The sequence below is a fragment of the Callorhinus ursinus genome, unplaced genomic scaffold (genome assembly GCF_003265705.2).
Source record: "Callorhinus ursinus isolate GAN/ISIS: 27379988/994484 unplaced genomic scaffold, GSC_fseal_2.0 scaffold4, whole genome shotgun sequence".
Taxonomy (NCBI): domain Eukaryota; kingdom Metazoa; phylum Chordata; class Mammalia; order Carnivora; family Otariidae; genus Callorhinus; species Callorhinus ursinus.
The window spans coordinates 59,726,003-59,751,418 of NW_027397066.1; the positions used below are offsets into that span (position 1 = coordinate 59,726,003).

Here is a 25,416-nt window from a genome sequence, read left to right on the forward strand (position 1 = left end):
AAGTTATATTACCATACAAAGGCGAGGCAGGAGTACCCTATCAATAAAGGAACAGGTTTATTAGGTAGCTGTTGGCCAGGCTTACAACAGTAAGTCATGCTAAAGTTTAGGCTCGGCTCCAGTCCCATACAATCCCCAGGTTTTTACTTGTTCATTCTCTAGCTTCCATTGCTCAACCATCCTGTTGAAGGATTTGATTGAGGCTGGAGGTGTTAAATGTGGGGGAGGTGTTGGCGATGCGTGGCCAGGGACCTTGTGTACCAAAACTGGCCTCCCCTCTTCCCGGCGATCAGAAGATCAGTGGTGTGTTATCTGTGGTCTCTGTCCCTCTCACATCCACGGAAATAAGTGGGCCTTTAGGGCAAACAAAGCATATTGTGGAACATCCTCAAATGTCCAGGTGCACAGCTGGGCCAGCTGAGCCAGCCCACAGAATTTTGAGGACTAAGAATCTAAAACCAACTCAGCAAGGGCCTGATGCTTTGCAACAGACCATCTCTTTTCAAATATCTGGCATATGGGAGTAAGCTTCAGAAGAACAGCAGTTATTTTAACAACAGATAGAAGTGTAACAAATGCTTTTTGTGCCTTTCAGATTGTGTTTTCATTTGGTTCAGGTTTCATATCGAGTTGGGAGACAATAATTAGGGGGCGTGGGCCCGTTTGTCCATACTATATATAGCAGATGGGATCTGCAGTGGCAAGGTGTAATCATTCACACACAAACATGAACCTGAGAGCCACTCGGTTTTCATTTTGTGATGTTCTCCTCACCCTGACAGTACTTTTAGCCACACGATGACTACAGTCCTCTCTGGGAAGCTCCCATCTTGTGAACAGATTGGCTTTTGGGGACTTTTTTTTTTTTTTCCAATCACTGTTTCTTCCGCAAACATTTATTAAGGACTTCCTATGTCCTGGATATTCTTCTAGGCATTGCAGATAGTGCCAAGAACAAACAAAGCCGTCACATCATCCATACTTAGAGTTTAGTCAGAGAAGGTGGCAATCACAAAATAAACAAGTAAATTATATAGTATGTTAGACGGTGATGAGTACTTTGAGAAAATGAAGCCAGGAATGCTGGGAGTGGGGGGTGGGAGTTGCAAGTTAAACAGAGTTCCTGAGAGAGGCCTCACTGAGAAGGTGACGTTCGTGCAAAGACTTGATAGAGGTGAAGGAAGGCGATCTGGAGGCCAGCTGTTCCAAGCCGAGGGAACAGTACGTGCAAAGGCCCTGAGGCAAGAGTGTGCCAGCCGTGATGGGGCGGAGCAAGGAGGCGTGGTTGGAGCAGAGGGAACAAGGGGGACTGAAATAGCAGCTGATGTGCTCAGAAAAATAACAGGGGCCAGATCCGGAGGGCTTTGCAAACCATCCTAATGATTTGGCTTTTACTCTGTGAGATAAGGAGCCGCTCCATGTGGTTTTAAACAGAGGAGCAAGAACTATCTGATTTCAGTTTCTTACAGAAATAATACTAATTGTGAGACAGGTTCCCAGAATAACCAGTCAAAGCCTGTTAAACCCAAGTTGCCATTGAACTAAGAATGCTAATCAGACTCTGGGAAGCTCAGAGCCCGGGATCCGGACCCAGGAGGTGAGAATCTGACTCATAGCCCGCTGGGGTGACTTGGCGCACGTCAGATCAGTAGCTCGGAGAGAGAACTTCTCCCTGTCGGAGAAATAAGCAATACCCGCCCCATGGCCTTATTTTGAGGATCAAGTGAAAATGGAACACAGAAACACTGTGTAGGTTGTAAAACACGATATGCAGGTCAGGAGGGGTGGTGAGAGCAACAGTGGTTGTGGTGGCGTCCTTATGACTCCCGGGAAAATTCAGTCCAGGGCTGAAGTCAAATGCCAGGAATGCAGCCTTCCCTTTGCTATTCCTTCTTATTAAGGAGCCATAGGAACGGGTCCTCCTCCTTCTCCAGCACTAGAGATCAAGTAGAGAGACAAGGACCCAGCTGATCTCAACGGAAGGGGCCAGCTGGGCTCCCACGTGAGCAGTCCTAACTTCCAGGAGTCTGTAGACTGGGGCCTCCAGGGCTGGCGGGTATCGGGTCTCCCCTCCTGCGGGCCCCAGAAGCCTCCCCCACGCTGGCTGCCAGGCATTCGGCTCCCCTCAGGCGGGCAACTTCTCCAGGTAACCATAGCTCTCTGCTCCCTCCACCAGGCATTCCTCCTACGGAAGGCTTTTGGATGATCATGACTACGGATCCTGGGGAAACTACAACAATCCTCTGTACGACGACTCCTAACGAAGGAACGTGGCCGGGACGAGGAAGAACTGTTGTTTATTTATAAAGTGCTTTCCCAGTAGAATTAATACAAGTACCTGATATGCATTGAGCGACAATCTCTTAAGCCCTGTTTCGTTGGTTTGGTTGTTTTGTTTTCCTCCCTGTCCTCTGGCTGCTATAACTTCCCCTTTCTGGTACAAAAAGAATCATTGTTTAAAGGTGAGCGGAGGCTTCCTTGCAGCTGAAATGGGCCAGCCTGGAGCCGGACCACCATGGTGGAAGCTTCCGTACCCACCGCAGGATCCACTGTAAGAGGGACTGAGGGCCAGGGATCGAGTCGTTCCGTCGGGGACTACTTTTAGGGGAATTTTTTGTTGGTGGTATTTCTCAAACTTTTTAGTTAGGAAATTACATTCAATCCCAATGAGGGGAAAGGAAATGAGTACTGGGAGGACTTCCCCCTGCAGGTGAGGGCGCAGGGGCTGCTCCGATTCCTTTTTAATCTCTGTTTGTATCTGCCAGCATGCCTGCTCGGCTCTGCGAGCGGGATCCCGGCTTCTTAACTGCCCAATTAGTGGAGGAGAAAACCAGAAGGTGCCCCGGGGAGGCCAGGAGGACGGCTAGCATGTTGCTGTCAGATCGCAGCGTGCTCTCTACCTGTTCTTCCCTCCAGGCCGCCCATCTCCGCTCTGCCCGGGATGCCCGTTCTGGTCAGCCGCAGCCGGCTGGCATCGGGCCCGCGGGCTCTCTGCGGGAGAAGTCTGGGAGAGGAGTTTAGTTAGAGAAGAGAAAGGGGGAGGTGTGGGAGGGAGCTAGCGCTGGGGCTGTGGAGGAGGCTGGGAGGGGAGGGCATGGAGGACCACCTGGGGGAAACGAGGAATCAGCCCCCAATAACTGAAAGAGATATCCACTGCTCCGAGGAACCTCTAGAAAGAATCCTTGCTTTATACCCACAAAACAGCTAGCTCACTGCCTTACTGTCTGTTGGATAACGGCTGTAGACTGTTTTTTAAAAAAACTGTAAAGGCATTAGTCTATCTGCAGTTGCTCAGTGAGGCATTTCCATAGGAAACAGACACCACGATTAATCCATGTATTCTTCCTGTACGCTTACCTTACTAATTCTGCCCTCTAATTAACGAACACTCCCAGGTACATGGTCTTCAAATCCTAGATCTCGAATTTTGAAAAAGAACTGCTGTTGTTTGCAGATGGCCATTTACTGCAGTGGGTATCAACCGGCAGACAATTTTGCTCCCCAACGTGAGCCATTTAAAAATGTCTCGTGACATTGTTGAGTATCACGACCCGGGGGTGCCACTAGTAGATAGAGGCCACGGACGCGCTGAACATCCTACAATGCACAAGACAGCCCACTACAACAAAGAATTGCCTGGCCCAAAATGTCGGTAGTGCTGAGTTTAAGAAACTCTGGTTTCTTGAAATGTCCCTTGTGACAAAACAAGACACTCCCAGCTTAGTAACATTTTTTATTTTTACCTAAATGAAATGATTTGTTAAATTGTTACCTAAGAAGTATTCAGTTTGTTGGCTGATGGGTTGTTTTGGCATGTGTGGTTGCCTTTTTATTTCTGTGTGTTCTCTAGATAGCTTTATTTCGTAGCTAGAACTCTATCTTCCCGAAACACCTCATGTTAGTAACTGGCATCTTGTGTCCTGATTGGAGTAGGAAACTTCACGGATTAGGAAGCATCCATTGGGTCCTGATTCGGAATACATTCTCTTGTCCAACAGTGTCCTACAGTGTCATAAAGAACTTGAAACTGGATCAATTTTTATTTCTAAACTTGGACCTGCTGCCGTGGCTGTTCCCAGAAATCTGACCCTCAGCTCAACCTATCACTGGCTGTGGTCCAGCAAAGTACTGACATGAAGACCACTGTTGCCATGATATTCGGAGATGCTAGGAGCTGTGCCGCCCTCCACAGCCTGCCTTCCCACACTCTGAAGAGAAATTATTCCCAAACTCCTTACATATCAGAGGGGAATGAGCAAGCCCCAGAGGTACTTTACAACAGGACCAGGTAATGAGAAGTAGGCTGTCAGGAAATCCGATTAGCTCTGATTATTAAAAAACAAACAAACAAACAAAATGGACATTCTCAGAAAACTGGCCAGGGATGACCCATGGTGCCCCCTCCGGCTGTGCTGGGCCTGATTAATTCTCTTCCCTATCCTACCCCCTTTATAAAGCCTGTAGGCCTTCAGTTTAGCAAAGGACTATTCAATAAAAACAGGACATCCCTTTATTTTCTCCCTTGGCCACAAACATTTTAACAAAATGTCCATGAAACACCTTCAGAGCGTTGCTCTCCTGGATGCTGCTCCCATTATGACACAGACTCAGTAAGCATCTTCCCTTACCAGAGTCTTCTGTTGTGCAAGAGCGCCTGATGGGTTTGTTGCTCCTATTAACTTCCAAATCCTTATGGCAAAGAGAGGGATCTGGGCCTAAAGCAAATGTATTCAGCAAGGTGACACCTTCCCATAAAAAAAACTCTAACCCTCCTTGGGGAAGAATGAAGGGGGGGAAATCGGAGGGGGAGACGAACCATGAGAGACGATGGACTCTGAGAAACAAACTGAGGGTTCTAGAGGGGAGCGGGTGGGGGGATGGGTTAGCCTGGTGATGGGTATTAAGGAGGGCACGTTCTGCGTGGAGCACAGGGTGTTATATGCAAACAGTGAATCATGGAACACTACATCAAAAACTAATGATGTAATGTATGGTGATTAGCATAACAAAAAAATTTAAAGGAAAAAAATTTAAAAACAACGAGAAAAAAACCTCTAACCCTCCTTGTTATGGCAGTATAAAATACCTCCAGGTTGAACCTTATTTTGCCAAGTACTTTTTTTCTGAGTTGGCCAAAGAATTTGAACTGTATTCAACACATGTTGCTTGAAACACACACACACACACACACACACACACACACACACACACACACACCTGAAATACATGCTGATAATTGATGTCAGGGAGATATTCTGTCCAGGTCTGCACAAGGGAAATTGCTCCAGTGGATCTAAAAAACAACCACATTTCATCCAGGAATAGGACTAGTCATAAAGTAATAGACTGTCAGAGCAGGAAGGAGGCAAGCAGCCTCTTCTAGACCGTAGATTGCAACTGATGAAGAGTGGGATTCAACTTTGTTTTCTTTTCTCTTGGCCCCAGTGAAGTCTCCTGCCCTCCCTGGATGTCTGTCTTCATTTCTTAAATGAGGGTGATGCTTTCATATTGACCTCACCCCATGCTACCTCACAAATGTGTTGTGAGGATTCATGAAACGATGTCTACAGTGTTTTCAGTTTCTGGAGAAAAATATTTATAGACATCTTAAGTATTACATAGGTATATAAGTGATCTCAGTTTCGGTTTCTTGTTTGTTGTTATACTGGTGTGTTGTTTTGACTTAAATCTATAAAACAACAGCTGTTTCTTGGCCACATCAGGCAGCTGTCCCAGCTCTGAGCTACCCCCAGTGCATCTGACTGCAGGGTGAACCATGCCTGGAACCAGGAGAATGGTTTCCATCTCCAAATGAAAAGATGTCCCAGGACCTAGGTCTCACAGACTATTGAGTTAGGATCCAGAAGGTTAGGGTAATACAGGAGGGATACCTGAGCACTGACTGATAGAAGTAGGCTTCTGGCCTTCGCCATCCTGAAGTCTTCTGAGTTCTTTGTGGAGTTGATTTTGGTTTGATGTCATCCGTTTGCCCTTCATCTTGCTTGCAAGGGTGCATGGTTCAATCCCTCGCGTATGGGAAATGAATTTTGCAGCTGCGCCGTGTTGATTTGCACGTTCGATTCACCCTCTTTGCCTTTAACCTCTTTTTGGCAAACGAATGTACCATTTCAACTTCCATTTTAAAAGTGCTAGTTGGTACTGCTAATAGTGCTAACCGAGAGACCAATGCCACATTGCTTTCTTGGGGTGAGTTAGCCAACATCATCTAACGATGGAAAGATGTGCAACTTCTTTGATATTTGATGTCGTTGTATCTACATTTGTTGTAAGACATATTGCATACCAATTATATCGATTAAAGTTGTTAAAAGCTTGCATCTGACAGTGGTGACTCACATTTTGATATGTTTTGTTATTCAGGACATTCAGTTGGTATGCCCCTATTAAGTAGCCTTGACTTGTTCTTGAAGAAAATTTATCCCCTATCAATAAATAATATTTTCTGCACAGCGGGAAGGTCTCTCTGATCTCGAAACAGAATTGAAGTGTGTCAGAAATGAAGAAACTTTCCAAGCCGTCATTTTGCTCTTAACAATACACCATGTCTTCTAAATTAACTGTAAAAATAAACACTTTGATTCAATAAGTAGGCAGGGGTACAAAATCAAGTCATATTAAGGCATATCGGCATTAGTGGTACATTTGATACCTGCTTGTTTCATTCTCCTTCAAAAAAATTTGAGTTCATCATACCCATCCTGACAGTTGAAATAGCAAGCAATTTCAATCATTCGGAACATAATATCAACCCTCAGGAGCTAACCAAAGATTATTCTGACTCAGAAGAAAAGAGCAACAATAAAACCCATGCATTTTGCAACACAGGAGGGGAATGGAAGCACCTGCAAGCTAGAGTGAGGTGATCCGATGATTTGAAAACTTGAGGTCAGATTTAGTAAGTTTAGGTGCCTGGTGTCCAGTGGCACAGCATGGAGGATTGACCGGAAAGAGTCAAGAGGAAGAAAGAGGACCAAACGTGAAACAGACCCTTTCCTGGTGATGATCCAGGCATCTCTGGAGGCCCTCCACGGGCACAAAAGCAAGTAGCAACTCCATTATTCCAAGCTCACCTGAACACAGTCGGGCAGAAAGCACTTCAAATGTGCATGGAAAGAAAAGGCGTAAGGATAATGTGTAGTGTTTACCTATTACGAATTAGTGGGTCCAAAACAATATATTTTCCTACAGTGTAGCTTTTCCAAGTCAGATCATAGTATGTTTCAAGGATTTAGTAACCTCGCTGCCGTGTTTTACTCTCCTAAAGGTCAGCAGGACTCACCAATCGCTGGCTATATTTTGATTTTTGTCAAATCGAGATTGAAAAGTACGGAACAGATTGGGGGACAAAGCCTGTGAGAGGTATGATCTCTTCTCTGAAAGGATCTAAACCTTGGCAAGTATAGAATGGACTCCATTTACTGCACTAAAGCAGCATTGATCAGTTTGACTCAAGAAATGCATTGCGTTTCTATTTTAAGCAAGATACTGAATATTTACTATAAAACAGAAGGAATATAGTACCCAGTAGGAACTTTGGGTGCCTGCAGGCATTGTCTGATGCTATCCTGCATCAACATCATGGTCTCTACACTCTCTCCATGTTACAGGTAAGGAAACTGAAGTTCCAGGATATGAAATGCACTCTGGCGTGTACTGAATCCTTCTATGGACTCCATATCAAATAAGATGGGCCCTGCTCGCCACATATTTACAGTTGAGTCAGTGGCAGAGGTGGCATTCCAACCAGGTCTGTCTGTCACCAAAGCCCTGGATTATTTTCCACTCAGGGGACTGGTTTCTGATCTAAGTAGAACCCAGTGCTCACACCTTCTACTAAAATGGGATCTTCCACCTCTTGCCAAGTCTCCCGTCAGCTATTTTAGGTGATCTCAAGGGGGTCTGGCACGCAGCCCAGAGCAAGCCCGGTCAGCTCCCAGGCACATGTCCCCTGCCAGGCGCTGTCACCTTCCTGCCAGTTCATGCTGCCCTGCTGGGCTGTGTCCTCTGCCAAGGAAGAGGCTGCCTCCACCTCCCCCACTCTGTTAGAGCTCATCAACACAGGCCCCGCTGCCTCCCCGAGTTGAGTGAAAACCTCTCCTAGCCTCTACCTGCAGCCTCCCCACTCCCCGTAGGAGACCAGTGTGAGCCCACAGCAGCCTGGACTAGAGATTCTGTCTTGGAATCTCTTCCCCTCTCGCCCTAAGTTTCCATTATTTCAAGAGCTTGTCTTTCCTTGGTATCCTAACAATAATCATAGCTTATTCTCAGCTAACACTCACTATGAGCCAGATCCTGTTCTGAGCACTTTACCCGGATTAACATCCCTAGGAGGTAGATATTATTGATGCAGTATCCCCATTGTACAGATGAAAAAACTAAGGGCTGAGGGTGTAGAGACTTGCCCAAGGTCACACAGCCCCTAAGTGCTGGGGCAGAATTCAAGTGCCAGCAGTCAGACTCGAGCGCCCATGCTCTCCATCACCTCCATGGAACCCCCACCCGGTGCCAGAGGTTCCTGCACGTCCGCTCAGCCCGCCATCAGACAGGCTCATCTGTGTCTGAACTCCGTGTGGCCAAGGCTGGGCACCCAGCACAGAAGCGAGCTCCCTCCCTGAAGGAAGGCTTCTGGCCTGGCCGACTCTGTGCTGCTTCTGTCTCGATTCTGGCGCTTCCAGACAAGGTCGCCCACCCGACAGCCCCCGGCTCGACAGCAGGCGACTCCAGGCTGACCTGTTCCTTGTCACCAGGCCCACACAGTGGATGTGGTGAGACAGTGCAGAACACTCTCGTGTTCTCCCACTAGCCACGCCTGCCTTGGCACGGGGACAGAATTCACTGCAACAAACACTGCTGGGCAAAGTGCTGAAAAGTTCAAGCCCGTCAGAAGCCAGGGGTTGTCAGGTGGTGTGAGAGACAAACGCATGCCCCCGCACCACCACACTGAAGCCTGCAACCGGCATTCATCAGGGAAAACAAACAAACAAACAAACAAAAACACTTCTCTGTGTATCTCTGGAATATATATTAAAATCTCAATACAAAGCAAAGGATTTCACGTAGAAATTAGAGTCTCACATAGACACTTTGAGAGCGAGAAGAGAAGTGGGTAGGGGAACCATAGCAGGTAACTGCTGGAATTCTTGGGTGTCTGGGAAACTGCCACCATCTCAGGCTCCAGCAGTGAGGTGGGGCGGGGGAGAGGTGGGGTCCTCAAGAGCTCACTGGGGGCCACAGCTGCCCCCACACCTGCCTGCAATGATTTCGGGGGAATGGCTTCCCCTGTTTTCCATCTTGCCTATATCCCTGGAGAACTTCTCATGGGCAAGCTCCAGCCAAACCCTGCAGGAAAGGGAATTGGAAGAAATGCGATTTCTGGTTCCCCTCTGGTTTGCCAAGGAGACCTTAGGCAACGTGGGAAGGATGCTGAGCAGCAAATAAGTGAGCACAGTCCACCCTCACTCCTCCAAGATTAGAACTTCCCCAAAAGGAAAATAACATCATTTTATCCCTAAGGTGATGCAACTGTCCCTTACACAACTGAGGGTACACTCACCTGCCCCCTAAAAAGAAAGACAAAGACACGGAATATGCCATGTGTGGCTTCAGCTCTGGGAACATTCACTCCTAGTCCAGATGCAATCTTCCTTTGATACCCAGCAACTTAAATGCCCAATTATAGGGTTAACCACCTTATGTTGGATAAAGGTGGGAGGATGAAGAGAGAAGAGGAACTGATGAATACAAATACCTATATATATATACACATACGCACATATGTATCAAATTGAGGAAGAGAATATGCATAGTTACAAAAAGACTTCCTTTCTGCAACTGATGAGGAGACAGCATTGGTATTGAGAACTTCCTTCTTCTGCTAGCCTGTGCATTTTCCTTTGTCCTCAGCCACATCTCATCTGGACATGGTTCTTTACGTGACAGGGTGACTCAGACCTTCTGCCGGAACGTGAGGAAAGCTTGGGGACTGGAAAAGCAAGAGAGCTACTGAACTGAACACCACAAATAAATGAACATGAGAGAGAGATGCCCACATGGTACCTAAGTGCCAAATACTCTCCCTTCCCTACTTTCATTCCTCTTTCCTCTCTCCGCCCCCATCCCTCCAGCCCACCTCACCCACCCCCACTAAACAGAAGAAGAAAACAAAAAAGTAGAGAAGAGGTTAAAAACCATTCTCAGCACTTAGCTTGCTGCACGCAGAGCCCTGGGTCATTCCGCACCCTCATCCACCCACCAACTCCCCCAGCTCCTCATCTCTGCTTGGGGTCTTCTGAGGACAATGGTGCATTCTTCAGAAAGCCAGAACTTGATAAAAGATCTGCTGGGGAGTGTGGCGGGCAGTAAGAGCAAAGGTTTCCTTTCATTCATTCACTTTCCACATAGAAGTCCCATGGGCCACTCCGCCCTCCACATCCTCCCAACTCCCCCACTCCTCTCCTCCTGTGAGGAAGTGCCTGGCTGCAGATGGTCTTGCTGAGCCATGATTACAAGCTCTGGGGCTGATATGCAATGAATTGAAATACATTTAACTTACAGGATGAGTAAGCCCCAATGGCAATTTATCTCAAATCCTGAGGCCGGGGGGCTGCTTGAGGGACTGTGCTCTCTCCTTCTGAACAGCTATTTCTGGAAAGCAGCCAAGCTCACTAAGCAGCCCTAATCATGGGGGCACAGCCTTGAAGCATTTGCCTGGCCCCTGCCAAGGGCTCCCAGCAATACCTGGCTGCTGGACTCTTCTCCAGAGCGGAGAGGCCGGATTCTACGTCTGTCTCCCGTAGGCCGGTTTCAGTGCCCCCATGAGTTCAGGTAAACTAACTCACTCCTCGGGGACCGACATCCTGAGCTATCCAGGGAGCTGACAGGTGGCTCTTCAGCTAAAAAAAGGCAAACCATTCGGGGTGTCCCAGTGGCACAGTAGGTTAAGCATCTGTCTTCAGCTCAGATCATGATCCCGGGGTCCTGGGGTGGATCCCAGGCTCCTTGCTCTGTGGGGAACCTGCTTCTCCCTCTGCCTGCTGCTCCCCCTGCTTGTGCTCTCTCTCTCTCTCTCATAAGTAAATAAGCAAGCAAACAAAATCTTTAAAAAAAAAAAAAGGCAAATCATCCTTCCCAGCCTCCATAATTTCCTGCAAACTGAGGCAGCTGGTTCCCTGGAGAGTAGCAGGCTCTCAATCCAAGCATAGTCAAAACCATGAACAAAGGCTAGAGATTCTGCCCTGCTTTGCATCCTTCCCCTCTCAGTGCCTTTTCTATGCTTAGGACCCTAGCTGTAAGAAGGGAGGGGGGCAGTGGGAAACCCAGGCTGCTACCTGACAGGCCTTATGGGACTAGGGGCCAACTGGAAAGCACTTGTTTATGGACAGCCTCACTATTTGCTCAGTTAAAGGCCCCATGGATTCAACTAAGGAGTAGACTGTGGTGGAACGGTAGCATTGAAAGCAAAAATTTCATTCATTCATTTATTTACCATTCAACAAACAGTATTCATTTATACATTCTAGATGTATAAACAGGTGAAACAAAACATGATCCCTAAGATAATATTCATCGTCAAAATGCTTTCAGTCTAAAAATTAAACAGGCTAAAACTAAAACTGGGACTCCGTACAGAGTGATGGGCACCTTGGTAATGTGCAGGGGACACTGGGAGCATGCAAGAGGATGTAGTAAAAAGATCGGAAAGTGTCCTGACAAGTTAAGTTTCATCTTCGCTATTCCCAGATGTCTCTCAGATCCTCATTCCGCCACCATCCGCCTAATTCATTCCCTGGATCTGAACTTGCCCTCTGGGCTCTTCCTTTGAAGATCCATCCTTTGCCATCAGTCCCAGATTTTATCTTAGAAATTTAATTTGTTCCTCCTGACATTTGAGGCAAGGGTACTGGCTTCTCCCCACACTGGTCACACCCAGATCAGCCCTTGCTTCCAGTGTTTGTCGTGGCCCAGGGATGCCTCAGCTGGAACTTGATAAATATTGTGTCTCTCACTACAGAAAGAAAGCAGGAGAGTGAGGAGGGGGCAGGGAGAGAGAATATCATCCTCTCCTCATCTTGCCACATTTCCTATGGTCATAATTCCCTAGGGATCACCAGGGAGTTTAACTGGTTTTCCTGACTATGTCCTCTGATGGAAGAGAGAAGAAGGGGAGAAGGGAAATGACATTTGTTGAATGCCTGTGATGTGTCTATGCCATTTGGAAGATTGTTAGGTCTTTTTAGAGACCAGAAAACTGATGCTCGGGAAGGTTAGGTGGCCTTCCCATTGTTACAGAGCTAGTAAGAGGCGAAGTCTTGATCTCAATGTTGGACCTTCTTACTCCAAAGCCCATGTTCTATCTAGAATGATGATGCTTCTCAAACTTTAATGTGCATGCAACTCATTGGGGAATCTCATTAAAACACAGCTTCTGATTCATAGGTAGAGGATGAGGGATGAACATCTGCATTTGTAATAAGTTCCCGGGTGGTGCTGATGCCAGGGGTTCCCCATTGCCCCCTGATTTTGAGCAGTAAGTACTCATAATCCCAGGTAACCCCCAAGGGCCTGCCAGCGAGCCCTTCTCAATAGGACTGATAACAACACCTCTTACCCACGGGCAGTGAGGTGTGGCAGCATCTTTTGGTTTTGGTTCTTAGTTGTTGCTATGACTGGTGGAGTTAGGAGCATTTCATATCTGGGAGTCAAGGATGCCACAAATCCTTCAGTGTATGCAATAATCCGGGGTTGATTTTCTTGGGACAGTCGTACACAGTATAGATTGTCTCACCTAAAATTCTCAAAGCATCTTCATCAAGGAACCCTGAGCAGCGGCTGGGGGAGGGGGTGGCACACTACTGTCATATGCGATCCCTTTGGCTGCCTTATCCTGTTCTCCACGGTTGGAAACATCAGCTCCGCCCCCCAGCTGCTCTGCTCCGCACTGTCTTCACCAACACGTGGTGTGGATGCCTTGCTTCCTGGGACTCCAGCGTTTCGGCAGAAAAGATGATCCAAGAGGGGCTGCATCCAAGAGAGGTATGTTCACATATTTCTTGGCACCCCCCAAGGGCACAGGGATGCTGCTATGACACAAACGTGGACATTTTAGGAAAGCATGTTGGCAGACTGATAAATTCGTATTTTGCATTCCATGACAATTTCAAAAGGTATTTCTTGAGAAGACAGGAAAGGAGCTGACATCTACTAAGCCTCTGCTATGTGCCAGGAACTGGACAGATGCTTTACAAGTATTATTTCACTGCAGCTGTGGCATGGAATAGATATTACAAACTCAGACTCTGGAGCTCGAGTGTCTGGGTTTGAATCTCAGCTCAGATACTTACCGGTTGAATTACCTTGAAAACAATATTTAATCTCTCATTCCCTCAGTTACTTCATCTGTAAAATGGGGATCAGAATGGTATCTGCCTCATTAGCCTTTTACGAAAGTTAGATGAATTAATACCTGAAGAGCACAAAGCACAGATTAAAGACATAAAAGCATATGCTTGCTAAACAGAATCACCGTATAAGATATTTTTACAGATTTTACAAATGGGGAAACTGAGGCTTACTCAAGATCACATAGCTACAATGTGGTACAAGCTGTCTCATCAATCATAATAAAAACTACTATTCACTGAGGGGTTCCTGGGTGGCTCAGTCAGTTAAGTGTCTGACCCTTGGTTTCTGCTCAGGTCATTATTTCATGATTTCAGGGTTGTGAGATTGAGCCCCACATGGGGCTACATGCTGAGCGTGGAGCCTGCTTAAGATTCTCTTTCTCTCTTTCTCCCTCTGCCCCTCCCCCACTGCTTGTGTGCGCTCTCTTTTTCTCTAAAAACTAAAAATAAAAGATAAAATAAAAAAAATAAAATGCCAAATACTAATCATAAAAAGAAAAACTTCTCACTTTAGATACAGACTTTGACAAACATATATTTAAAATACAAAACCAGGGGCACCTGGGTGGCTCAGTTGTTAAGCGTCTGCCTTCGGCTCAGGTCATGATCCCAGGATCCTGGGATCGAGTCCCACATCGGGCTCCCTGCTCAGCGGGAAGCCTACTTCTCCCTCTCCCACTCCCCCTGCTTGTGTTCCCTCTCTCGCTGTGTCTCTCTCTGTCAAATAAATAAAATCTTTAAAAAATAAAAAATGAAAGAAAGAAAGAAAGAAAGAAAGAAAGAAAGAAAGAAAGAAAGAAAGAAAGAAAGGAAGGAAATATAAAACCAGGGGCGCCTGGGTGTCTCAGTCATTAAGCATCTGCCTTCGGCTCAGGCCATGATCTCAGGGTCCTGGGATCGAGCCCCATGTCGGGCTCCCTGCTCTGCGGGAAGCCTGCTTCTCCCTCTCCCATTCCCCCTGCTTGTGTTCCTGCTCTCGCTATCTTTCTGTCAAATAAATAAATAAAATCTTTCAAAAAATAAAATAAAAATAAATAAAATAAAATATAAAACCAAACACATAGTATAAACCTATATTTGAAAATATTTGGGTAAAAAGAAAAAAAATATCTGGGTGTGGGTATAAGCTAACTCTTTGGTTCCTGAAAATATGAGTCAAGCAAAATGTGCACTGAAGGGGCCTCCTTTCCTGGTAGGTTTCTTTATAATCAGAATCAACAGTTGTCATTGCTCTAGGGACCCTGCAAACGTTCATTATTTGCTTCACCTCAGGCAAAATTTTCCACTGATGAGTTATTGAGCATAAATGGTCAATTCTCAGGGAGGAATTTCAAAGGTAACTTCTCTTACAATAATCTCCTGTTCCCTTTTCAAAAACATGAAACACAGATCTTAACAGTAGCCTTCATCTTCAAAGATATCAGCCAACTTCTCCAGAGAAGCCTTCCGTGTCTTTAGATCAGCCCCTTCAGCTTTCCCTGAAATCTGAAATTTACCAGCCAGTTATCATCTTCCTGAATAATTAAACCTTTCCTTACAGCATTTATTATCTTTTCTTGATGGTTTCCCAAGCTATGTCCATAGAGCTTTAAAAAGTGACAACCAATACCTATTAATAAGCTAAGAATTTATAGCTTAGTTGAGGAGCATGCTCTTTAGCCAATCAGGAATTCACATCATCCAACGCTTTTTTTTCACCTTTCAAATCAGCACACCACATTGTCAACACTAATTATTTGCATTGACTGAAGTCTATTCTAAAAGCACATCAGCTTCAGCTGTTAGGTACTCATAAACACAAAGCCTGTTCGATATGGTTAAAGTGTTACTTATGATAAGCCTGTAAAGATTGTACTTCTCAAGTTAAGCCATCCCAAGTCAGGTGGTATCTGTTTCCAAATATTCCATTAAGTACATGGGCTGTCTTTGCTCAAAATGGGGCTTCTGGTCTGTTAACTAATCCTACCAACATTGCCTCTCTCTGAGCTGGAAAAAGATGAGTTATTTTTGGCAGTAGGTAATTCCATGTCCCAGAGACAAAATTCTTTGCATAATCGAGTTTTTAAATGTCAGTAGCAGTTTGGAGCATTATTAAAGTATTTCTGGCTTCTGAAAAGGTTTTCAAATATCCTTCAGTGTGTTTAATCTTTCCTAATGAAGTCAGATAAAAGCTGAAGTTTTTGTCAGTCTGAAGTGGATCGCAGTACACGGCCATGGATGCTGAGTGCTCTGTCTGCACATTTTGTTCTGAAATATGTTTCCCTGCATCCAGAGAAAATAGCCCAGCCTTGGAAAATTTGAAGTCACAAGCTGGAAAAGCTTAAACAAACAAAGAGAAGTCATGAAGTGTGTTTACGGTCCTCTAATAAAATACCTATTTATATTTAGCCTGTTTCCAACCCAGTTTTATTAATTGGCCCTTCTAGGAATTTGGGAGATTGAAGGGCAGTCTAGTGTCTTATTTGATGGTAAACAAGACCAGCATACTTCGAAATCTTCTGCTGTGTGCCATGTAAATAAAGGAGGAAAGGCAAAAAGAAATGGCCATTGGTCTGGATGACATATAAAGACCAGGTCCAACAATATTTGTGCCTTAGACATTTTAAGATTATTTTTAACCTTGCTAGTAGTTTTTAAAAATTCCAAATAAAACTAGTGCACCATTTTGCATTATAAATTTAGAACACAAAAACTGAATCCCTAACTTTAAAAACCCAAGGTATCCAACAGCAGAAATTCTGGGATGAAACTATTATATCATGTATTTCTAGTGGGATATAATTTGGCGCAAACCTTCTGTCACAGGTCATAAACCCAAAAATCACGCTCCAAGATAGAGATTCATGTGCAAGAGGTTCATTGGGAGTGATTTACATAGAGACCAACACCTGAGAAGGAAAGCAGGAAGTAGGAGTGGGCAGAGAGGGTGAACTGGGACTTTAATACCATTGCAACAAAGGTCTCGGTCAATCCTAAAGGGAGCTCTGGGGCTGAAATGATCCCACAGAGTTGTCTCAAATGGGGGTGTGAATTGCAGGTTCCCCTCTGTATAACTTTAGGCAAGGCAGCTCTCTCCAGCCTATAGAAAGTCCCAGAAGAGGAACTCAGCTGAGAGCCATCTGCCACCAACACTCCTACCAGCTGGAGTAATGAATGAACTGACCTGGAGGGGGAGCTGGGTGGCACGCAATGGCATCCTTTGTAGACAACTCCTTGCTCCACTTAGATCCACTAGCTTCATATAGTAAATTCTGAGAGACGCTCCTCCAGTATTCTGGATTCTTTCCCTGGGAGAATCTTACAGGAGGATCATTAGTGGGAAAAACTAGCCATCCCTGCCATTGTACCTGATCTTGAGGAAGTAACAAACTCATCTTGCCTGTCCTCCACCATCTATTCTAAAGTCTCTTTGCCCTCAACTAGTACCTCTGCTGGTCTAGGTGGCTGGGCCACTGAGATGACATAGACACTCATTTTCTGAATAAGAGAGGCAATGGGCCACTTGTCACTATGACCTGCCCGGGCTGTGGTTGCTGCCACATTTATCATCAGAATCGGGCAGTTACCAAGAGCAGCCCAAGTGGACCCCCTGAGTGCCAAATATAGACATCCCTGACCCTAGTGTGGAACAGCAGCTCTACCTCTGCTGGATGGTCAGGGGTAATTATTCCTGCCAGTATGGTGATGACTTTCCTTGCCTGCTGGTCTCTTGAAACAAGATCTTTGAAGTAACCAAGTAAGAGCCTAATCCTATTATTACCTTAACAGAATCTTGCTGGGTTCCTTAGTGGACCCATGACTCCTCTAAGAACCAAGACTATGAAGTGTCAGGATTCACTGTTGTGAGGAAGGGAAGCACAAGCTCCCTAAAAGGGCCCTTGGGGCTGATGGTAAGCAGGGTCACTGCTACTTTCACCTCTTGCTTCCTGGATCCGTGCCTCCTACATCTTGAAAACACAGCACCATATAGTATTTAATGATTTGAGGTGTATACTACATCTTAAAGGATAGCGTTTCATCTGCACAGTGCAATCTCTCCAAGATGGTACATCCGCTAGACCTTTGACAGACTGTTCCAGTGTTCTGTCAGTCCAGCAGCCCGTGGATGGTGGCACATGTGATGGGACCATAGGTACCATGGTCAGTTGTCTACTGCTCACCTCTTTTGTTATATAATGACAATGGGTCTCTTGACCCAATACAATTTTATGTGGGATCCCATGTTTATGGATCAGACTCTTTCTAAGCCCTTGGTTAGTGTGCTGGCTGAGGCACTGCAGGCAGGAAAGGCAAATGCATATTTGGAATAGGTGTCAAATCCAGTGTGGAAAAGCCCATCAGCCTGGACCTACTGCAGATCCCTTTTCCGTTCTGAGACCCACACAATGATGGCAATCTTATGGGTCATCCTGTAAATGGGTTGAGTCAATATTCCCAGTATGCTGCTCCCAGAAATCAAAAACTCCAACTGGGTACTCTGTTCTATCCTGGTGGTGGGAAGTGCAAGATGAAATAATCTGCCCCTAGAGGGAGAGAATGTTCTAGTTTACTTCAGACCATTTGCCTAAAAAATTGCACTAATGCTGTGGGCCCTGGAGTCTTTTTAGAGTTTAACTCCTACCCTCTGGAACACATATTAATTTGTATTAATTTTCTGTCTTTGCAAAAACTACCACACGTTTAACTGCTTGAAACAACACCCATATATGACCTCACAGTTCTATAGGTCAGACGACCAGGCAGACTTAACTGGATTCTCTGCTTAGGGTCTCACACGGCCAAAGTCAAGGTGGTGGCTACATACCATCCCAGTTCACCACTATTAAAAAGTTTTAACAATTGGGGTACCTGGGTGGCCCAGTTGGTTGAGCGTCCGGCTCTTGATTTTGACTCAGGTCATGATCTCAAGGTTGTGGGTTCAAGCCCCATGTCGGGCTCCATGTCAGTGGGGAGTCTGCTTGAGATTCTCTCTCTCTCACCCTCTCCCTCTCTCTCTAAAATAAAAACAAATAAATCTTAAAAAAAAAGAAGGGTTAACAATTGTACCACCACCTCCCCTTGCCCCAGGCTGTGTTCCACCTGCCATCAGTAGATTTCAAAATTGCTGCCCAATTTTTTGCATAATACATTGAACATAATGCACTAGGTAGCCACTATTTGTATTTACAACTGTGGCCCACGTCAATGCCAACTATTCCATGTGAATGAAACAGAGAGTGATTTCACATTCCCATTGAATCTTTTACTTGCTGTGAACAGAGCTGGTCCTCCTTCAGAACTAATCTCAATGTATATCTTCCCATCTGCATTGTGACTTACAAAGTTACAATTAACTGAATGAACTAAAATCTCCCATAGCGTGTGTTTTCAGGAATAAATAAAACAAAAAATTATCGAGCAATTTTCCCTCATATATAATGTGACCAGTGTCAGGAACTATTTAAAACTCTGAAATTGGTAATCTTTTTAGAACCACAAAACGTTTACTATTAATAGGCACTCGTGATAGTAATCACCCCTTCACTTTATAATTCACTGATATTGAGCAGTATACAACAGAGCCATTTCATACACAGATTTACCAATAACCCTCATACTTGACATTTATCATGAACTTGGTGAATAATTTTACAAGATTCTTGTGATTTGTGAGATAAATACTCATTCTGTCATAAAAAGTACCACTTTAAGTGATTCTTCTTCCATTTTGGTCTCTTCTTTGCCTTTAGCAACAAAATTTATTGGTACTATACTAGAAAGCAGCATTTTGTGCTTATTCTTAAAAGCTGATTAATTTGCTTTGGAGGTCATTTGTGGAAGAAAGTGCTAGACAATGTCCATTTTCCCCTTCCTCCTTAGGATCAGAACCTCAAATTTTAGATGGACACTCTGTTGCTCAGATGAAGGACTACCTGCCCACCTCCCTTGCAGCTAGGATGGTCGGTCATGTGACTAAGTTCAGGTGAGTGAAATATAAATAAATGTGTTTGTGTAGAATTTCTGGGAAGTCTCCTTGAAAGGGAACAGGTGTATCTATCCTTACTTTTTCTTGCTGGGTACAGTAGGATGTGATGTATGGAACTCTGGCAGCCATCTTTGGCCATGAAGTAACTAAGAACTGAAGCTCTGAGGGGGCTCTGAGGATACCACAGGCCCACTGTACCAAACCTAGACTGCCTGCCTTAGACTTCTTTGGCAAAGAAAAATTAATCTCTCTCTGTTTGAGACACTGTTATTTTGGAGTTAATTTCTTAAATGCAGCTAAATTATTCCTAGTGGATATATTATTCTACTCTGTTTTTAAAATATGCAAAGGCTATAATGACTGTTTTTCAATAGATAATACACTAAGTATTAGGGAAATTTAAGTTGTCAGTCCATTAACATTCAAATTTCAGAAATTTATGGTTATGCTTTGTATAATACTGAGTTTCTTTTTTCTTATGCAGAATCATCGTTCCCATGGATTTTATTGTCCCAGTTGATGGAAATTCACAGTGTTATGTTCATTATATTCACATTCTATTTTGAGAAGTTCTGTTCATATATCCTGAGTTATAGTTTTGATGTGACTATTGTTATCATTATATTTATACTTTGATAAACTCTTTTAAGCCTGTGATTCATTGTGCTAAAATCAAGATACCATGCAACAGCCAAAATCAAAAGTAATAATCATTAACACTAACAGCAAATAAAATGCAATGGTAGAAAGGGGTTGAGGAAAAATAGTTAACTTGCCGGATTTTTCTATGCATAACAGTTTGTAATGGCCTCAGATCCAGTTTGGGTGTGAGGTGGACAGAGACTGAGTGTGACTGACACCTTAGAGTAAAAAGTTATTGGTGTGAGAGCACAAGGCATGCATATGTATGTAATATTAGCTCACTTCCGTAAACTACCTAAGATGACAAATAACGACATTCATTAAGATGTTGATCCTAAATTGATGGCTAAGATAACATCTGCCTAATTTTTAATCTGTAATATTAAGTAAAAACCATTTGTTGGGTTTTGGCAGGAATTGAATGTTAGAGTACAGTTCAAAGAAAACAGTTGTGGACAGAGAGAGGAGGACCAGATCTCCATCCTGGCCAAGGGTATGGCAGCTGGGACTCAGATCAGGCTCCTATAACCCACAGACCCTACTTCCTTCAAACTTCCAAAGCCACCTTCAAATAAAGTGGCTTTATGGACAGCATCCACTTAAGTATTTGTGGGGAGCACCTGCTACTTGTGCACTCATTTGCTAGAAGCCCCCAGTGGCTGCTCAAATGTATCACATTATCTCTGCACATCTCCACGTTTCCAGCCAAGAGTAAGAGAAGGTCATATGCCTCTGCACCCCCTACCTAGGCAAAGAGAGGTGTGAGAAGTAGGGAAAGCCTAAATGTTTAAAAACATCTTGCTTCTGCCACTTATTTTTGGTCCCTATGAAGTCTGGGGCAAAATCTGTCTGCATGTGGAGAAGTGATTAGGAACTTTGAAATTCCCACCCAACACAAACACAGTAATGGAGACGAACCTAATGTTAGCAGGGACAGCTGATCCCCATGGCCTTTTGACATAAGCAACATTTTCAGGATAGTTTGGTTTGTTGGGAATGTAGCAATTTCTCTGAAGACTATCGTTAATCTTACTTTGCAATTAGGTGAAATAAATATGAGCAAAATGGTCATTTCTTTTTCCTGTAAAATTGCCACACTTTGTGAGGACTTCCTGATAAACCACTGGGCTAACCAGTGGCCTTGGGAGCCCATTCAGACCTCCTGGACCTCAAAAGCAGAAATGTCAAAGTAAGAGAGTAAGAGTATAGTAGAAGAACCAAGATGCCCTGAAAATACTACTTTGGTGTAAAGATTCTAAGAAGCCAGTGCACAGCACTCAACCCTATTTCTAAAACTAGGGTACCTTCTGAATTCATCAGGAAAACCAAAAATCGCAGCAGGCTGTCTGCAGGTCCTTGGCAACACGAGGGTAGTAACTGAGCAGGGAATGACAGCTGCCTGGGAGACGGGATTGGATATTAAAAGGAAAAAAAATATTGTTGGGCCTTTATATGGTTTTAGAATCTCTGGCCTCTGCTCTCATTGTAACTCTAAGAAGGAGAAAAAATTAAGAAAAAAAAATAGTTTTCTAACCGCCCTTGGACTTGGAGAAGAAGGGTGTATTATGGAGGCTTTAGTGATTCCTGGGTAGTGTAGCGTGAGGATTCCTTCCATCCTGCCCCCTCCTAGTCACACCTGCCTAGCAGGTGAAGCCATCTTCTTTGGCAGGAGCAGAGGAGCCAGGGCACTGAACTGAAGACCACAAAGGGCTCTGTGTCGGTGGCCCCCCGGGCAGTGCCCTGCATGGCTGCAGGGGCCAACAGCGTCAACAGCACTCCCTGGAGCTGTCCATGTAGGGGCTCCGGCCCCAAAGGCCCCTCTGCCTCGAATCTTCTCTTCCAGTCTGTCCCAGTGCCCAATTCCTAGAGCCTTTTCAGTAACAACTGTGCAAACACTTTACAAAGTATAAAAAAAACCTATGCAAATCTGGGGTATTTCAGGGACTATAGTACTATTTCCAAGAGCCCCCTGTTCACATATCAATATATTACCCAGAGGGACTAATTTATTAATATATTAATTCACTCTAATAAGTTGATCAAATAATGTGGTATGTTTATAAGCACCTGGCAAACTTTCAGGAACCCTACAAATGTTAGGTGTTTGGATGATGATAAGGAGTGTCTGGGTAAATAAGTAGTCTATTAAACAGAGCCTCAAAAGAATCAGACAAAGACACGTACAGTTTAGCGGGGGCAAGAGAGTCCTGGTGAGCCAGGGTATGGCGTTACAGTAGAGAGAGCAACCATAGAGAGCAGAAGACGACTGAGAACCCAGTGCCAAGCGCTTAGAGGGACCCCTGGGAGATAAACGGAGATGCTAAGAGTAAACTTCATCTCCTTAACAATTTACCTTGTACAATCACAAACTCATTCTGTTTGGCTTGTTCTCTGTTTTCTCCCCTGTCCATTCTTGTGAGATTTCTATTTGTTAAAATCAGAATGCAACTGCTCCAAAGGTTCACTCAACCAGGGTTGTTACAAGATTAACCGTCCAGATCTTGAGTTTCCTCCCCGGGGAACAAACACCCTGGCTGCTCTCTTTGCTCCATGAACTCCTCCAAGGGCCGACCACTGAAGGCACTTCTCTAGTTGCTTTCCCCAATTTCTGTCCTCTTCTCCCCGAGAAGTGGCCGTGTTTTCCTCCAGAGAACCTCGCTCCTAAAATTATTTTACCATCTGACTTCCCTTTCCCCGGACACACTAGATTTTAAATCCCTTGAGACAGTGCCAGCATCTTATTCATCTTTCCATTCCCCATTGTTTAATAAGGAAGATGACGGATGCTTTAAACTACACTGAACTCCTGAAGTCAGTGGCCTCACAGTTGTGCTCTTAGCCTCGAGGAAGGGAGGGCAAATTTTATTATGAAAATTTTAAGGACTTAACTTTATATACTCAAGAACCTTAACACTTATTTTTCCTTAACAAATCAGAGATGGTACTTAATGTTTTAGTCTTTTGCCTACAAGTGTTCTGGGTCCACTGGAAATAGAGAAGTGCAGGTCTGAGAGTCCAGGCTTCCACACCCGAGTCCCAAGTGGCTCAGAAAAGAGATGGCAAGATCGACAATGAAACATAAAATCTAGTGGCAGGAGACAAATAGCAAACAAATGAATAAACTGGAAGGACCCTGACCATGGTCATTGTAGCATATATTTGAAATTAAACCTAATTATAGTCAATAAAATCTCCCTTTCCCATGTGTGAGGAAACTAGTAAGTGATTACCTTAAAAATCCTTCTCTTAGGTGACATTGCATTTCAAAGTAAAAGGCCTGACCACTCTAGAATATTACTCCTATAATTCCATAAACTTAAGATCATGATTAACTGGTAACCTTTGTCATTTCTTTAAAAAAAGAAAGATAATTTAAATCAGACCTAAAAAAAGTTAGCCATAAAATGGAAAAGATTGGTATGGTGGTTTTTCTGGGTCAACCTGGTAAAGCTGAAACTACATTTCCCAGACTTCTTCTATCTGTATATTATATATGGAGTTAAAGTTGGTGAAAACTGGAATTTGCAGTGAAAGGTGGAAATGAAGCAGCAGCCATTATTCTCTAGGGTCTTCAAGCTTAGATGTGGGTGACAGACAATACAGGTGCCAGCAGGTTCCATATTGTTGTCACTCTCCTCCACTCAAGGTTAAGCTCTTCTTCCTGACTGTTCACCGCTGTTTAACAGAGACCCCAGATGCATCAACAGATGGGTGGCTGTGGATCCAGACAGGCAATAGCCCCAAAGACTTCTCCATCGGCTCCCCTTTTGGTCTCACTTTGGTGGTTAGAAGTGTTTGGCTTTCAGATTGACTGGTTGTTGTCTCCTGTGATCTTCCAACTCACCCTTCAGACCATCACTTCCCCAGCCTCCCACAGTTGCATAGGGTTTAATTCCTATAATAAATCCTTTATCCGTAGCTCAGAGAGGTCAGCTTCTTGGTTGAACTCTGATGTTAAAATTGCCTAGAAAGAATCATCCCATTACCAGTTGTTGAGCATCTATCTGGGTCAACTGTCTTTCACATATATTAACCTCATTTTATCCTCATGACATCTATATGAGGTTGGCATCACAATTCCCTCTTACAGATAGGAAAACAAAAACTGAAAGGACTTAATTGGTTTGTCTAAGAGACTCCCACTAGAAAAGAAAGATGAGGGGAGCAAAGCATCTCTCTTTGGCCTGCCATCTTCTGCCCCACTCACCTCACACACATGTCAACACACCCAGCAAAGAACATGCTACGTTTTCACCTTCTCTAGACCAATTGGAGAAATGGGCACCTGGGTGGCTCAGTCGTTAAGCGCCTGCCTTTGGCTCAGGTCATGATCCCAGGATCCTGGGATCGAGCCCTACATCGGGCTCCCTGTTCTGTGGAGAGCCTGCTTCTCCCTCTGCCTGCCGCTCCCCCTGCTTGTGCTCTCTTGCTCTCTCTCTCTCTGTCAAATAAATAAATAAAATCTTAAAAAAAAATAAGACCAGTTGGAGAAAGAAATGAATGACATCATAGCTGAGGAAATTAAAGTACTCAAATAATTAGTGAAGTGGGGGCTAGGGTTAAATTAAAGGTGGGGTTGGGGGAGAATTAAGCCAGCTGGGAACACTCCGCAAATTCTCACAAAAACTCTGTAAGGCAGGCACTACTACTATCTGCCTTTTACAGATTAGGAAACAAAGAAAGAACAAAGCCTCAAAACAACCCAATCAAGATAAAGCAAGTCTTCGAACACTCTAGTTTTTCAATGGCAGAATATTCTGCCAGAATTCTAGAAAAGTCGCATGACTATCCCACGTAAATAAAAAGAGAAAGGGAGGGGGAAAAGATGACAAGCAAGTGACAGAAAGGGAAGAAGAAAGAAAGAGAGAGGAGGAGGGAGGGGGGAGGGAGGGAGAGAGAAAGAATAAGAGAAAGAGAAAGAAAAAAAGAAAGAAAGAAAGAAAGAAAGAAAGAAAGAAAGAAAGAAAGAAAGAAAGAAAGAAAGAAAGAAGGAAGGAAAGAAGGAAAGAAAGAAAGAAGAAAGAAAGAAAGAAGAAAGAAAAGAAAGAAGAAAGAAAAGAAAGAAAGACAAAAGAAAAAGAAAGAAAGAAAGAAAGAAAGAAAAGAAAGAAGAAAGGAAAGAAAGAAAGAAAAGAAAAGAAAGAAAGAAAGACAAAAGAAAAAGAAAGAAACAAAGAAACAAAGAAAGAAAAAGAAAGAAAGAAAGAAAGAAAGAAAGGAAGAAAGAAAAAGAAAAAGAAAGAAAGAAAGAAAGAAAAAAAGAAAGAAAGAAAAGTGATGGAAGAAAATGAGAGGTAAAAAGGCAAAATTGGGAAGGAAGGGGGAGAGGCTGGCAAAAGATCTCCATTTATTCCAACAACATTTCTTGGTCACCTGCTCTGGGTGTAG

General features: G+C 44.2%; 1 protein-coding gene and 1 long non-coding RNA gene across 2 annotated transcripts in view; both read left to right on the forward strand.

Annotated features, from left to right (window-relative positions):
- The window catches only part of PARM1 (prostate androgen-regulated mucin-like protein 1), a 105,127-nt gene extending 98,789 nt beyond the window's left edge, over positions 1-6,338 (forward strand). The window contains exon 4 of the mRNA XM_025887405.2: positions 2,177-6,338. Coding sequence (XP_025743190.1) covers positions 2,177-2,261 — 85 coding nt within the window. The 3' untranslated portion in view covers positions 2,262-6,338. The remainder of the gene's footprint in view (positions 1-2,176) is intronic.
- Positions 6,339-12,957: 6,619 nt separating this feature from the next.
- On the forward strand, positions 12,958-20,029 carry LOC141372474 (uncharacterized). Its single transcript, XR_012377735.1, has 3 exons — positions 12,958-13,053; positions 19,281-19,383; positions 19,871-20,029. It is a non-coding gene; the product is annotated as an uncharacterized lncRNA (long non-coding RNA).
- The last annotated feature ends 5,387 nt before the right edge of the window (positions 20,030-25,416 follow it).